This window comes from Pyrus communis, chromosome 7 (genome assembly GCF_041283825.1).
Source record: "Pyrus communis isolate YQ-2024b chromosome 7, ASM4128382v1, whole genome shotgun sequence".
Taxonomy (NCBI): domain Eukaryota; kingdom Viridiplantae; phylum Streptophyta; class Magnoliopsida; order Rosales; family Rosaceae; genus Pyrus; species Pyrus communis.
In genome coordinates this window covers 7,424,558-7,438,561 of record NC_142571.1, presented here as the reverse complement: position 1 = coordinate 7,438,561, position 14,004 = coordinate 7,424,558, and the positions used below count along the sequence as shown (strand labels likewise).

Genomic DNA, 14,004 nt, shown 5'->3' with positions numbered 1-14,004 from the left:
CTCGGGAGGTTTTAGAGACCGGTAAAGCAAATTATGTTCCGTTTGCGGTAGTCATGGCTGCCGCTAGAGTACTGAGGGCGTTATATAGATCTGTATTATCCAAAACAAATTGAGAATTCATTGTAAACAAACCGGTTTTAGAATATTGACCATAAATAACTTACTGCAGCTCCAATGATGGTGTATATGATGACAATGGTAACAGTAACAAACCCCGTCAGTTCTGCTAATTATCGCTATCAAACAATCATGTTCTAAACATAACCAAAACACTCTGAAAGCACAAATCTAATGGAGATATTCTGTGGCAACCATGTAGCAAATAAAGAATCTTCACAAGACCAAAGAACATAGACAAGTGAAGTGAAACGCTTGTTTTCTTCCCAGAGCAAAAAACGAATACCATCCAAGGTTTTGCTTTCATTACCTACTAGCAAAGTAAGTGCTGGTAGCTTACAACAATCTTCTAGTTTAAAGACGCATAATGCTAATAAAAAACAACTTGGTACGCATGCCTGATCTGCCCCTATCAAACGAAGATTTACTCCAAATGCTTGAATCTGAAAGTTTCTTTAGTCCACCAAACAAAATTAGGGCCTACCTGCAAGAATGGTTTTAAGGGCATCGTTTTGTGTTTACATTTTATTTTTAAAACCAATTTAAAGCAAGCCACACGCGGAAGAATTCTACCTGAAATTTTGTGATACTGAATCTTCTCAAACCTTCAGAGAAGCCTTGTGTACCATGGTTTCTTTGTGTATTTGGTGGCAGCTCTTCTCAACAAGATCAAGCAGTTTCTCCAAGTTCATAGCCCACGAATTCAGAACATTGTTGCTATCCTTTGCAGTTTGGAAACAGACTATTCCTACTGGCCTGTCAATCTTGGCCACTAGTGCCTTGGACACAACCATATCCGACAGATGCTTCTCAGCTTCCTGTATAGGAAGGGGGCAAAGCTATAGATAAAAATAGAATTGAAAACGAAAAATCGCAGACTCCAAATAAGTCCAGCTATGGCATCCCAAAACCGTCAGATTATACAGATCAGACAGTTATCATATATAAATACGTTACATTATAATGATACGTTTACACATAGCGTCTACTAATACTCATTCCAAACTTTTTTTTATGTCTATATAAAAAAAACAAAAGAGAAACCATTTATCAACCCATAGATTCTCACAATGAATCGCAATTACCTATGGATTTATAGATCACAAAAATAAGACACTTTGAAAAGAAAAGAAAAAAGAGTGCAGACAGAAAACGGACAATTGAGTGGAAGGACGGACAGCACAAGAGCCGTGAGATTTACCATTCTAAATTATGTGAATAAATTATAAAACTAATGTGTCATACTTCATTACAACAACTTATGTGTAAATCAGGCTTCGGGTGGGGTTGCTTTGGAAATTGGAATGTTAATTTAATTGCAACCGATTATAATTTACAGAAATGATCAACGCCCATTGCACTAACCTTTTCATTTGGACCTTCTCGCTTTATCAAATGCCATGCGTCATTTTTTTACACAAATAAAAAGACATTTAATGCCTTTGAAATCTTTTTCTTTTCATTTTTAATCCCTAGCCAAAAGCATTAAAAAGTTCTGTTTCTTTTTTCGTGTACAAAATGACAAAAGGCATTTGATAGTGAGAGGGTCCAAATGCAAAGGTTAGCACAAAGGTTGTTAGCATTCCCCTTATATCTAAGCATGTTGCAACTAATCTAGACAAAATAATTCACTGTAACTAAGATTTCAATATTAAATGCAAATCAGCATTTGCAAACCTGGATACTCAGACACAGCAGCTCTGCAAGTCTTTTCAAGGTAATTCTCGAGTAGTTCTTTGAAACAACAAGTATGTTCTGAAAAAACAGAATCACATGTCAGAAACAAATTACTAACTGAACAGTTAAATAAAGAGAAGATGGGGATGCTTAGCAAAACTCTACATGTTCAATAATCCTCTGTCTCAGATCTTCAGCTGCTTTGTCACCCAAAGAGCCTCCAAGCATATTCTTCTCACTCTCAAACTCATCCTTGTATGTATTCCAAAGAGTGGTCCATTGTATGACCTCCATAGTTACCACCTGTTTCAACAGCAACCTATACAGCATAATAACAAAGGCAGGCATCATAAGTCAATGAAGAGCATATATTATATGTGAGCACGCAAAGGGAGATGTGCAATAGACGCTATTGTTGAATAATACCTAAAATATGGAAGTTCAGAAAGATTCTTATCCTCCAATATGGAATTGAGAAGGCTTGACTGCATTGAATCGTATGGAGCCAGAACCAAGTACCAACAGATTTTCCTCAAGACCTAGAACACAAGTATCAGAGAAGCTCAATTATATTCCTAAAATATATGTGTGTGTGTGTGTGTGTGTGTGTGTGTGTGTTATGTGTGTGAGAGAGCTTTACCGGTATCCACTGGGCTGGATTCTCCTTAACAGAAGGAATATCGTATATCGCCTTGTAGCAACGGCAAATCTCAAGGTAATCATTGGTGTGAAAATAATACCTACATAATCAGTAAGAGAACATCAGCAATTTAATTATTTAGACAGCCAAACAATTCGCACAATTATCTGGAAGCCATTCACCTTCTAGCATCTACAACTCCAAATGAGAAACACGGACTCATGGATCTAAACATAATCTTATACAGAAAAAAAACTAAAAGAAGTAAAGTTAAAATGTTATTCACCACCTCAGATATTTTGTCCTTTAACAGTTGTGGTTTGAATGGAGCCATGCCAGAAAACAAAATTAGAATGGAATCATGTCAGAAAATGAACCGAGCTAGTGTTTGGCAAAATCAGATTCTACACTCCATGCTTATTCTTTGCAATCCAACATTCCCATCCTACTGTTTGAAAATAGTAGGTTGGAACTGCTTACACTAGAGCACCAATACAAAGTTTACCTATAAGGGTAAATTCGTCAATAAATTTATATATAGAGCCAAAATCAGGGAACGGGAATGGAAGATCTAACTTTCTTTGGGAATGCAACCCATCCCTATTTTCACTTTAAAACACTGAAAAGGAATCTCATAACAATTCCAAAGTGGCAAAACAGTGAATCAAATACATAGAACAGGGATAAAAACACTCAATACCGTATCATTAATTCATAGTAGATCCGCTTCAACTCCAAGAGTGATGGTATATCAGCAGGAGCTTCTTCAACAACATTGTCACCTTCTTTAGGTTTTTTCTTTTCTTTTGAAGCATCAACATCAAAAACTCTGGGACTAATCTTCCTTGAGAGTATTTGAGCACGAACATAATCCTGACGATCTAAGCACAACCGAACCTGCAAAATTAATTACGCAGCGTGGCTCATAATGAGAACAGACCTAATACATAAAGACGTTGTGAATTTAATGAATGAATAGTGAATATAAAGTGTATTTTCAAAAGAATAAGACCCAACTTGTTCAAGAATGAAAGCAATCTTCTCAGTTTTTGCCATGGCACCAAAAGTTTCCACCTGCAAAGATTAACAATTAAAAATGAGTGCAATAAAATGCATTCTCCTTTCTTTTTTTTTCAAGAGGAGGGAGTGGGGCAAGGGAAGATAATATTCCATACTGACCGCAATTTCTTGCATCAAATCAGCAGCTTCAGCAATAAGCCCTTGCTCTTCCTTAATCTTTGCAAGTCTCTTGATTAACCGAGCTCTCTCAATTTCAACATATATCTAAGGAATAACAGTGCTCATGAGTACTTTAAACAAAAAATCATTTAAGTTGAAATCACATAATCTGAATGGAGGCAATTAAAGATTTTTACAATAAGTTTACCTTCCCAGCAGAAACATTATTCAGTGTTTTAATAAGCTCTACACGAGTTTCAATATCCGGTGTCTGATCAATGTATTGCATCGCTTGTTGGACCATTGCAGTTACAGCCTGCCCATCAAACAGCCCAATGAGCAATAACAATAAAAGAAAATTACTTCTCGGAATGCAATCAACTGCAACTTGGAAAACACATTATCACGGAAAGCAACTAATATAGGATATGCCGATATCCCAACCACAGCAGTAATTTGCTGCCCTGAAAGGAAAAGAGATACCGGTAACTCTTGATCTGTAATATTGACCATAAATAATATACGTTTAAGGAATCATAAGACAAAGATAGTTAAGTACACGTGCATACATGATCAAAGCTCTGTTTCTCTTGAAAAATGCTCAGTAGCACAAAAAATTAAAGGACGGCAATAACTAATTGGACACTGTACTAGTACTATTTTAACAAAGACTCAACATTTTAAATGGATGGTTTCATTTGTAAACTTAAATATACACAATCACACAACAAAGATGTCAAAGAATAGGTTACCTGCTTGAGCTGACCACGACGTTTGGACAATACAACAATCTGATCATTGAGAGTCTTCCATGCACCCGCTTTAAAGCAGAGATCAAGAATGTCAATGGCGGCCTTCTTGGTTCCTGCTACATCACCAGCAAGCCTCATCTGCTTCTCTACATTCAACAACTTCTCAATTTGGTTATCCAAATCACCTCCTCCTTCCTGAAATTCAACAATTCCACACAACACATAACAATTCAGGATCAGCAGAGACAATTATTAAAAGATTAGGGTTTTAGATCTGCGAAGAGGGGGTCCAAATGGCTTACCATTGTAAAGATCGAGTAGAAATGAAACACCTAGTCCTGGTATGGATGAAAGCTACCTGAAATAGTACCCGGCAATAAGATCATGACTAATTAAGCAAACATATTACATGACCAGATTAGTTTTAGTTCCATATTTTAAGGGGTCTATAAAATAACAAAATCTGAGCCATACAACACCCCCTTTCATCCCTTTCGCTTCCATTTCCAACAATATCCCTCACACACGGATCAGTCTCACTCTCCTCTAGTCCAAACATATCGTAAGGAACTGAATTCAACTAATCTAAATTCCTTAATTGGCTAAGAAACTCCAAAAGTAAACCCTAGAAACTCATAGCCCAAATGCAAAAGTAAAATAAAAAATTTAAGCTACAAATAAGCACAGTTCCATTAGAAATACAATGACAAGAAAAACCCATTACAAAAATCAACTGAAGTACCAAAAAAATAAAAAATATTCAAATATAAAAAGTCACAGGCCTGAAACCCTAAAATCATAGTTTTCAACAGAAGATATGAAGAGAGCATCCGAGTGAAAGAGTCAAAGGTCACAAAATCATTACAAAATTAAAACCCTAGATCGTTAGCAAACAAACCCAATCTCTACTTCACGAAACTAAATTCGGAACCCGTGCAGAAGGCCCAAATCGAAAACCAAGCAGATTTCTCAATGTATGATACAGCATTCAGAAAACCCTAAAAGTGCAATACTTGAGCATACCTGATGATACTTGAGATTTGAAAGAGAGAGCTGGAGAAACAGGCGAGGGAGGAGAGAGAGAAAGAGAGACCAGAGTGAGAGATACAAGTAAAAGACCAAAGAGGCGGATATTTTTCTTTCTTTTACTCGAAGACGTTAGAGTGAGGAATAAGTAAGGAATTTGGATCATGTGGGATCCTATCTGTATCATCCTGTATCAGATATTTGATCCTGGCCGTTGAAAATAATCCTACGGCTATGTAAAATTGATTTCTTTTAATACAATTTGATTTTTACCCGGACAAAACAAAAATGAAAAATTGTAAGGAGACTTTCTCAAAATGAGAGTTTTATATAAACTTTCTGTCACGTCACAGTTTAATGTCAATTATCGTACCAATATTATAAAATATTATGTCAAAATATGAGATGACAGATAGTTTATAAAAAATTCTATTTTTCAGAGAGTATACCGTAGTAATTCTCACAAAAAATTAGTGAAACAATTACAGCACGTAACAACAATGTTCCTCGAAATTACATGATCGTCTTAGTTATTTGTGCTATAAATTTTGTGAGGCGTTGCTTTCAGTTATAAATATTGTGAAAGCAGTCAGATTAGTGCAGTACCCTTTATCCTTGTTTGCTTTCAGATTAAGCTCCTTGATTAAAGAAACTGTGGAAGTAGGGTTATCCTTGTTGACACGAAAGTTGTATATTGGCTTATATAATTGGAGTAATCTTTAAGTTATCTTCGTACTCCTAGCTTGTTAATTAGTCATCCCAATATTTAAGATAGTTTAGTACTACTTCTATTTTATACAATGTTTTCTAACAAGACTTGTAACTCAAGTAATTAATAAACTGCATCTTGATTCATCGCTCTCCCCCAACAATCACTTGTACAAAGAAAAACATTTTTCTATATACTCATTTGATGATCATGGTTTGACATAAACTGGCCTTAAAACCCCACTTGATAATCATTTTCTTTGTTTGCGGCACAAAAAATAAAAACTAGAAAACAAACTAGTTATCAAACAAATCCTGAGATATTTAACTTTTGAAATGAAGAATAAAATGTTTTTTTTTTTTTTTGTGCCTAAAGCATCTCACGATACTTTTGGAAGTTCCAAAAAACTAAAAGCTCTTCGAACAATGTTTGATAGAAAAAATTAAAAAATTGAATGTACTTCTAATAAAGTGATTATGACAAAAGCACTTATGAATAAAAGTGCTTCTAAACAAGTAAATGTCACGAAGAAGTCACTTTTTTGTTTCATTAGTTAACCAAAAACTTTCCGAACCCTTTCCTTTCCTTTGCACAAAAGAAATTTCAGTATATTTATTCTTTGCTCCTCTTGTCACTTGAATAAGTTTTTTTTTTAACAAACGATATTACATACACTAACAGAAAGATGTGGGTTTAGCTTCAAATTGGGTTAGTAATAATGTGGTTCAAATTCGCCTCTAGCGATAATCAAATCGAAGATCTCTCATGTCACATCCCCGCCCGGGGGGACCACGCTCCAGGTCCGCTCCACCACCGTAGCACGATATTGTCCGCTTTGGGTTTACCATTCTCTCACAGTTTTATTTTTGGTAACTCACGAGCAACTTCCCAGTGGATCACCCATCATGGGATTGCTCTAGCCCCCTTCTCGCTTAACTTGTGAGCTCCCATAGAACCCGATGCCAGTGAGCTCCCAAAAGATCTCATGCTAAGTAGGGATAAGAATATACATATAAGGATCACTCCCCTGAACAATGTGGGATTTTACATCTCACTTACAAATAAAAAAAATTATTAAATCATAATACTAAGTCTCAAATTTCATTTAACTTAAAGCATTTGCCTTTTGCTCAAATTAGAAAGTAGTTGGAGTCGGTTAAGAATTATGTGGTTCAGGTATCATTACTTTAGTAGTTTCCATTTCCTCTTGTAGCAGTACACAAACGAATGAATGAGTACTTCTGAGTACTGTTTTTTTTTTTTTATCAAGAATCCCAAACTTAGCTTCTTCTTTTCTTTTCTTTTTTCCGAGAAACGATAAAGATCTTATTCACTTAAATGGGAATACAATCGTATAGGATAACATTGTAGATTAATTTGGAGATTCGTGGAACCAACAAGAATCCAAATCATAAAATATAATTCATTGTTGTTAGTTTAAGAAGCCACTATATTCAGAGTCGGATGGAAGTAAGGACAGGTGATCTCAGGATCACTTCGAAAAATATAAATGTGAAGGTCTTTCGAGGATTCTTCGAATGTTTGGTATGGATTTAGTTTGTGCTTACTAAATGTTTTATGTAATACATGATAGACATATCTTGACATATTGCTTCAACAACACTTGACAAATCCTTTCTATATCGCTCATCAAATTTCTTTGACATATATCAATATCTGTTGACATGTGCACAACAAGCCGACCAAGTGAATAAACTAATTCTTTTCGCCCGCTTTGTGCCTTGTTCCTAATAACAAAACTTGTATTTAGTACTGAGATCCCTATAAAGTTCAAATTCTGAATCTGGTAGAACGATTGGCGGTGACAAAATTTAGTGGGAGATTTTTACTTGGCCAGGAAGACGAACTTTCCCATCTACTTTAAGGTGTACGAGTCAGCGTTATATATATCTTGATCATTTTGAAATTATTAAATTAAATTACAAATATATTGAAATACTATTTCTGATTCCTAAATTTTTTAGTGTAATTATTTTAAAGTCCTGAGGAATATCCGAATGTATGTATATTTACTGTTAGAGTCACGTCGACAAAAGTCAAGTCTTTATCTCTCAAATAAAATTAAATCAAGCCACTAAAATGAAATTTTAATAAAATATTGGGATGCTTTAATAAAAAGAGTTTGGGTCAATTTTTTTAATAAAAAATCATTCACCACTTTTATTTAATAAAAAAACACTTGAAATTTAATGAAAATGACAAAAGTAACATGCAATAGGCCCAAAAAATTTAAATTACACGGGCTGCTCATTTGACATTATTAATTTAAGAACCATCCCCATTTCCATTTTTTCTATGGCGTCCACCATTCCTACTTCTATTTTTCCTCTGCACAGTTCCCACAAACTAAAAATAGTCTACATGTTAAAAAATAAAATAGGTAATGTAAATGGTGAACTGTCTTGATGTTTAAAGTTATATTGTCAACTTATGCCGTTGCAGGTTTCAACTTTTATCCCCTTAGAATAAATTAGTATATGATATTGCTTGTACTAAAAAGAATAAATAATTAGTATAAAAATATCCCTTGTACTAAAACAAAAATTACACATCAAATTAAAATTAACAATACCCCATCAATTATCTTTCTTTTTTTTTTTTTTTGAACGACATCGATTATCTTTTATATCAGCAAATCAATTATTTTGGATTACAGTTTTACAAGTCGTTTTGTCATATCCCAGCAATAACCTAAAAACAAATCAACAAAAATGCATTGGTATCATACTAGAAATGTGATACTTTACGATTCCTTAAGTAATAAAAAAAAAAATCAAATAGCTCAAATATTTCCATAAGTAAACAAAACTAGCAATTATAAACAAATGAAAAGTCTCCAAAATCTAAAATCTTCGAACTGAACACTACCATTGTATTTAGAACTAAACATTGATTATTTCTAAAACTGAACTATTTTGCTATAGTTCTAGAAATAGTATTTATTTGTTCCCTTTCAGAAATAATGTGAGTTATTTTGGTTCAGATATTAGAAATAGTGTGCAATTTTGTTGTAGTTCCAGAAATAATGTGGGTTATTTTGGTTCAATTTCAGAAATAGTGTTGGTTACTTTGTTGTAGTTTCAAAAATAAATTTATTTTGTTTCCTTCCAGAAATAGTATGAGTAATTTTGGTTCAATTTTAGAAATAAAGTGAGTTATTTTTTAGTAGTTTCAGAAATAGTATGTATTTTGTTATATTACAAAATAATTTGGGTTATTTTGTTGTAGTTTCAACAATAGTGTTTATTTGTTCAATTCTAAAAATAGTGTGAGCTGTTTTGGTTCAGTTTTCAGAAATAGTGTGTGATTTTGTTGTAGTTTCAAAAATAGTGTGGATTATTTTAGTTCAGTTTCAGAAATATTGTTGGTTATTTTGCTGACATTTCAGAAATAATGGTTATTTTGTTCACTTCTAAAAATAGTATGGGTTATTTTAGTTCAGTTTCAGAAATAGTGTTTTTTTTTTTTTTTGTAGTTTCAGAAATAGTGTGTATTTTGTTCATTTCTAGAAATAGTCTGAGTTATTTTGGTTCAGCTTCGAAAATAGTGTGGATTATTTTGGTTTAGTTTCAGAAATAATATTTATTTGTTTCCTTCCAGAAATAGTCTGAGTTATTTTGGTTCAGTTTCGAAAATAGTGTGGATTATTTTGTTGTAATTCCAAAAATAGTATGGATTATTTTTGTTCAGTATTAGAAATAATAAGAGTTATTTTACTATTTCTTAAACTAAGTACTAACTATTTCTTGACATAAATATGGATACTATTAATATTTCTTTAAACTAAAGACTCATTCTCACCAATTACTGACCAGTAACAAAAATTTGCAATGTTATGAACTAAAACCCTTCAAATTTTCTAACTGTACGAGCAAAAACTAGCATTAGTAGATTCAAAAGTTCAGAACTCCCTTGCATATAAATAGTTATATTTCTATAAATAGACATTTTCCTTTTCTTCTTAATATTTCACTTGCATTTCCACTTCTGCACCCAATATCGTATCTCCGTCCCAACAGTTCAGATCAATTTAGTATAGTGTAGCATATTGCTTACATAAAATAAATAAATAAATTCACCTACATTTTTCTTTTTCTGATTTGCATTTTCACATGCATGTGGCTGCAACCAAACAACCGAAACAGGGACATGGATAAAAGAAAATGAGGATTATTTCCAGGGAAATCAACAATTGTAGAGTTTGAATTTGAACACTGAATATTTTTTAAACTAAACACATGTACTATCATTATTTCTTAAACTGAACATTGACTATTTCTTGAATTGAATACTGACTATTTATAAAACTGAACACAAGTACTATTACAATTTTTTAAACCGAACACTGACTTTTTCTACAACTGAACACGGGTACTATCATTATTTCTTGGGAGTTTTAACGAAAAGTCCATAGTACTATTCACTTTAACGAAAAACCATATTTTTACACTAAAAAGTCAATCATTATTACTTTACCCTTTATTTTGTCCTTATCGTTAAAACTCAAAGTTTTCAAGCCATTTTCATTAGTTTTCTTTTATTTCTTACACTGAAAGTTGGTACTATCACTATTTCTAAACTAAACACTGACTATTCTTAAACTGACTGGTATTATCACTATTTCTTAAACTGAACACTGATTATTTCTTAAAATAAACACTAATACTATCAATATTTTTTAAACTGAACACTAACTATTTCTTAAATTGAGCACTCATTATTTTTTTAACCGAACACTAGTACTATCACTATTTCTTAATGAACACCCTAACCCCACAAGTAGGTAGTAGCTCTCTAGTTTGGGGCTGCAATTTGTAGCATTTCCTTTTGTTTTGTGGCGATTTTAAGCCATCATCATGTACAAGAAATCTCAACCAACTTCCCATTTTCAATTCCTAACAATCCAAATCTAGTAACGAGTAATGCCAAATTCATGACAGAACTCCATTCACTCCATTCTAATGTAAGCAGAAACAAAATTTCCACTCAGTCTCAAATTCCAGCACAATAAAACTTACATGCAAGAACGTCAAAGTTCGGATATGTCAAACTATTGCTATTGCTATGTGAAAATATTAAAACGACAACACGGTCGCGTCACAATTACATGTAAGCTTTCCTCGTTCCCAATTAAAATGTAGTTTAGTGACCTACGTCAACAGTGTTCCCACAATTACAGTGACCCAAGTGTACTTTTGTTGTGTATCAGAATGCTCAAAGGATAACTGGAGCCGATTTTAATTGTCACAGTGCTTGAAGAAAAAAATAGATAATGATGCATGAAATGCCATTTTACCCCATTTTCAATTTTCACTTTCACCCCAGTGGATAAATCTTAAATTTAATTTTGAAATAAAATAAGTCATGAAATGAACCTTTGACAAATGTGTCATCAACTATCAACTACTACAAATGTATCATCAAATTGCCAAATTTTCAGATATAAACAGCCATTTAGCAATTTGTTTTAAGCCCTTAATAAGCTAATAAACTTGACACTTCACAATTCTTTGTTTCTATGTACACAATAGACATGGAAATGTAAACATCATATGCAATGAGTTATGATGATAAATTAGATGATAGATTATTATGTTGTGGCCGGGAAAGCCGGTGATATGATGAACTCTATCTGAGATCATTATCGACCAGTTTGGTTTTCCCCTTTCGGTCTGGTTGGCAACAAGTTCAATGCCTAGTTGCCCTTTGTCTCCGGCCCAAATGCATATAGTATCCCTGACTCGGTGAGTGAGAAGTGTGGGCGTTCCAGTATATGGAATTGATGGGATCGATCAGTACAGCCTGCTCATTCACTTGCTTCAACGATGTCACTAGGTAGCTCCGGTGCCAACACATTTGCATGTCTATTTCCCTGTAAGAGACGCAACACACGAGATAAGAGTAAACTGACCTGAAAGGTTTCGAGATCATACAAATGAGCAATACTAATCTTCATATAAAATTTAATGCAAATACTACAATAACAAAATTGGTTTGGATTTATCAAGGAACAAACATGAAGATATCAAAATGAGTGATATCGAATGCTTCAGGAAAAAATAGTTTGGACAAGGCTCCCAATATTCTCTTTTCTTTTTTTATTTTATTTTATGTTAGTAACATTCTCAATTGAATAAGATCCTGGAACACCTCTATTTGGTTCCGTAAAATCTTTTTGTTCGATGTAAACAGAAAGCTATCAAGGCAAACTAATAAAAACATACAATCCTTACATATGCCATTTGGTTGACAAGCCAAAGCAAGAAGGTAGCAGTGTCCAGCTGCAATTTTCACCACAGGTACATTCTCAAGTGCTCCCAATAGAGGATGGGGCTCAACATCGGTTGGCTCGGTTAGGTGGCCGAGTTTGCCATCGTTGCCCCAAGAAAATGTATACATCCTGCCCTCTCTTGGCAACACAGCCATGAAGAAATTCCTAATTGCAGCTTGTACCACAAATATGTCTTTTAAAGACTCAACCAACAGTGGAGTAGTCACCTCAAACAGTAAACGAAAATAGTCTCACAATGGTCATGTTAAATAAAACTGAAACTGCAACAGCTTGTGAATAATGTTACCAATTGTTGGAATGGTGGTCTGTGATCTCTTCGCACTTGAGCTTGTACAAGACTGTAGTTTTACTTCCAGCATCGATACCGACCATACGAAGTTGCATTTCCTTCATAGCAAAAAGCCAACCGATCAATTTGGTGAAATACAACCCCATTTTTTCAAGTTTCAGCTGAATTCAGAATCCATAAGTCAGATACCAGTTCATCTAACATTAAGCCACAAACTTTCAACTTTAATTTTAAATCAAGTTACGAGATTTCATCAAAATCCAAATATACCAAAAAAACACATAAAAAATCCTTGCCCGACCTACAATTCTCCTAAAGATCTAAAATTTCATCAAAATCCAAACAAGCACGGGAATATTAAGCCTAGCACTAAACCCAAAAGCTACTAATCAAATTAAAATAAAAAAATACATTCAGACCTAAAATTTCATACAAAAATGAGGACCTAAAAGCTACTAATCCAAAAAGAATGAGATGCATTTCTAAATTGAAAAACATATCCAGATTCAAAAATGCGGAAATTACATGGTCAGCCGGAGAACAAGAGGAAATGGGAGCTTATTGATTTGACGAAGAAGAAGATTAGCAGATGGGTTGATGAAATGAGAAAATTACATACATGAGAGAGTAATCTGTCCACCTTTTGCTCTCTTCGTCTGAAGCGAAAATGGACAACATAAACGGGCCAAGCTGACGTTAGGCGTAAAATTGAAACCTTGATAAATTATTTTGTTTGGACCAGTTTTATTGGCCTGGTTTGATGTTGGGTTTTATCCCAAGGAAAATTAACAAAAAGTTTTAAAAAATTTAATTTTAATGAAAAATGACAAATAAAGGTGTAGTAAATAGTATCAGATAAAGGTAAAAATATGGTTTTTCGTTAAAAGTGAACAGTACCGAGAATGTTTCATTAAAACTCTCTTTATCCTAACCATTAAATAAAGTTATTACATAATTTTTGGTTAAAAATCAGAATATTGAAGTCATTTTTCATTAGTTTTCTTAAAATATCATTGATTGGTTATTCAATAAGTTGAGAGATTTTCAAAATTATTTTTTGGTGACTTTGGATGCAATCCCTTTATCAACGTTCTTCGATTGAAATCTTGTTAATTTTTAGTATTTTATTGGGATCCCTGAAATTAATACAATAATGCATTTCTATGTAGGTTATTATAATTTTAAATTAAATTTGATATTTGTAGTTACTTATATTAATGAGATTTTAAATAAAATTCATGATTTTAAATAAAACCCATTTTTGTCATTACTTATATTAATGACATTTTACATACAAAAAGT

The 14,004-nt window shown here is 33.4% G+C and overlaps 2 protein-coding genes across 5 annotated transcripts; both read right to left on the bottom strand.

Annotated features, from left to right (window-relative positions):
* Positions 1-359: 359 nt before the first annotated feature.
* On the bottom strand, positions 360-5,541 carry LOC137735589 (26S proteasome non-ATPase regulatory subunit 12 homolog A). 4 transcript variants are annotated; one of them, XM_068475020.2, is made up of 13 exons: positions 5,389-5,541; positions 4,668-4,723; positions 4,366-4,560; positions 3,822-3,929; positions 3,614-3,718; positions 3,452-3,508; positions 3,135-3,331; positions 2,435-2,534; positions 2,221-2,333; positions 1,960-2,113; positions 1,795-1,872; positions 691-935; positions 360-601 (listed from the first exon to the last, which is right to left on the bottom strand). In XM_068475020.2, exons 2-12 carry the CDS (start codon positions 4,668-4,670, stop codon positions 717-719), a joined length of 1,329 nt encoding a protein of 442 aa, XP_068331121.2. In that variant the 5' UTR covers positions 4,671-4,723; positions 5,389-5,541; the 3' UTR covers positions 360-601; positions 691-716. The 4 variants fall into 4 exon arrangements, with proteins under 4 accessions (XP_068331121.2, XP_068331122.2, XP_088554015.1 ...); XM_068475021.2 differs by having other exon boundaries at positions 360-597; positions 5,389-5,530; XM_088697889.1 differs by lacking the exon at positions 5,389-5,541 and adding an exon at positions 5,264-5,385.
* Positions 5,542-11,481: 5,940 nt separating this feature from the next.
* LOC137733243 (uncharacterized) lies at positions 11,482-13,418 on the bottom strand. Its single transcript, XM_088696673.1, has 4 exons — positions 13,322-13,418; positions 12,700-12,863; positions 12,355-12,557; positions 11,482-11,993 (listed from the first exon to the last, which is right to left on the bottom strand). Exons 2-4 carry the CDS (start codon positions 12,846-12,848, stop codon positions 11,986-11,988), a joined length of 360 nt encoding a protein of 119 aa, XP_088552799.1. The 5' UTR covers positions 12,849-12,863; positions 13,322-13,418; the 3' UTR covers positions 11,482-11,985.
* Between the last annotated feature and the right edge of the window lie 586 nt (positions 13,419-14,004).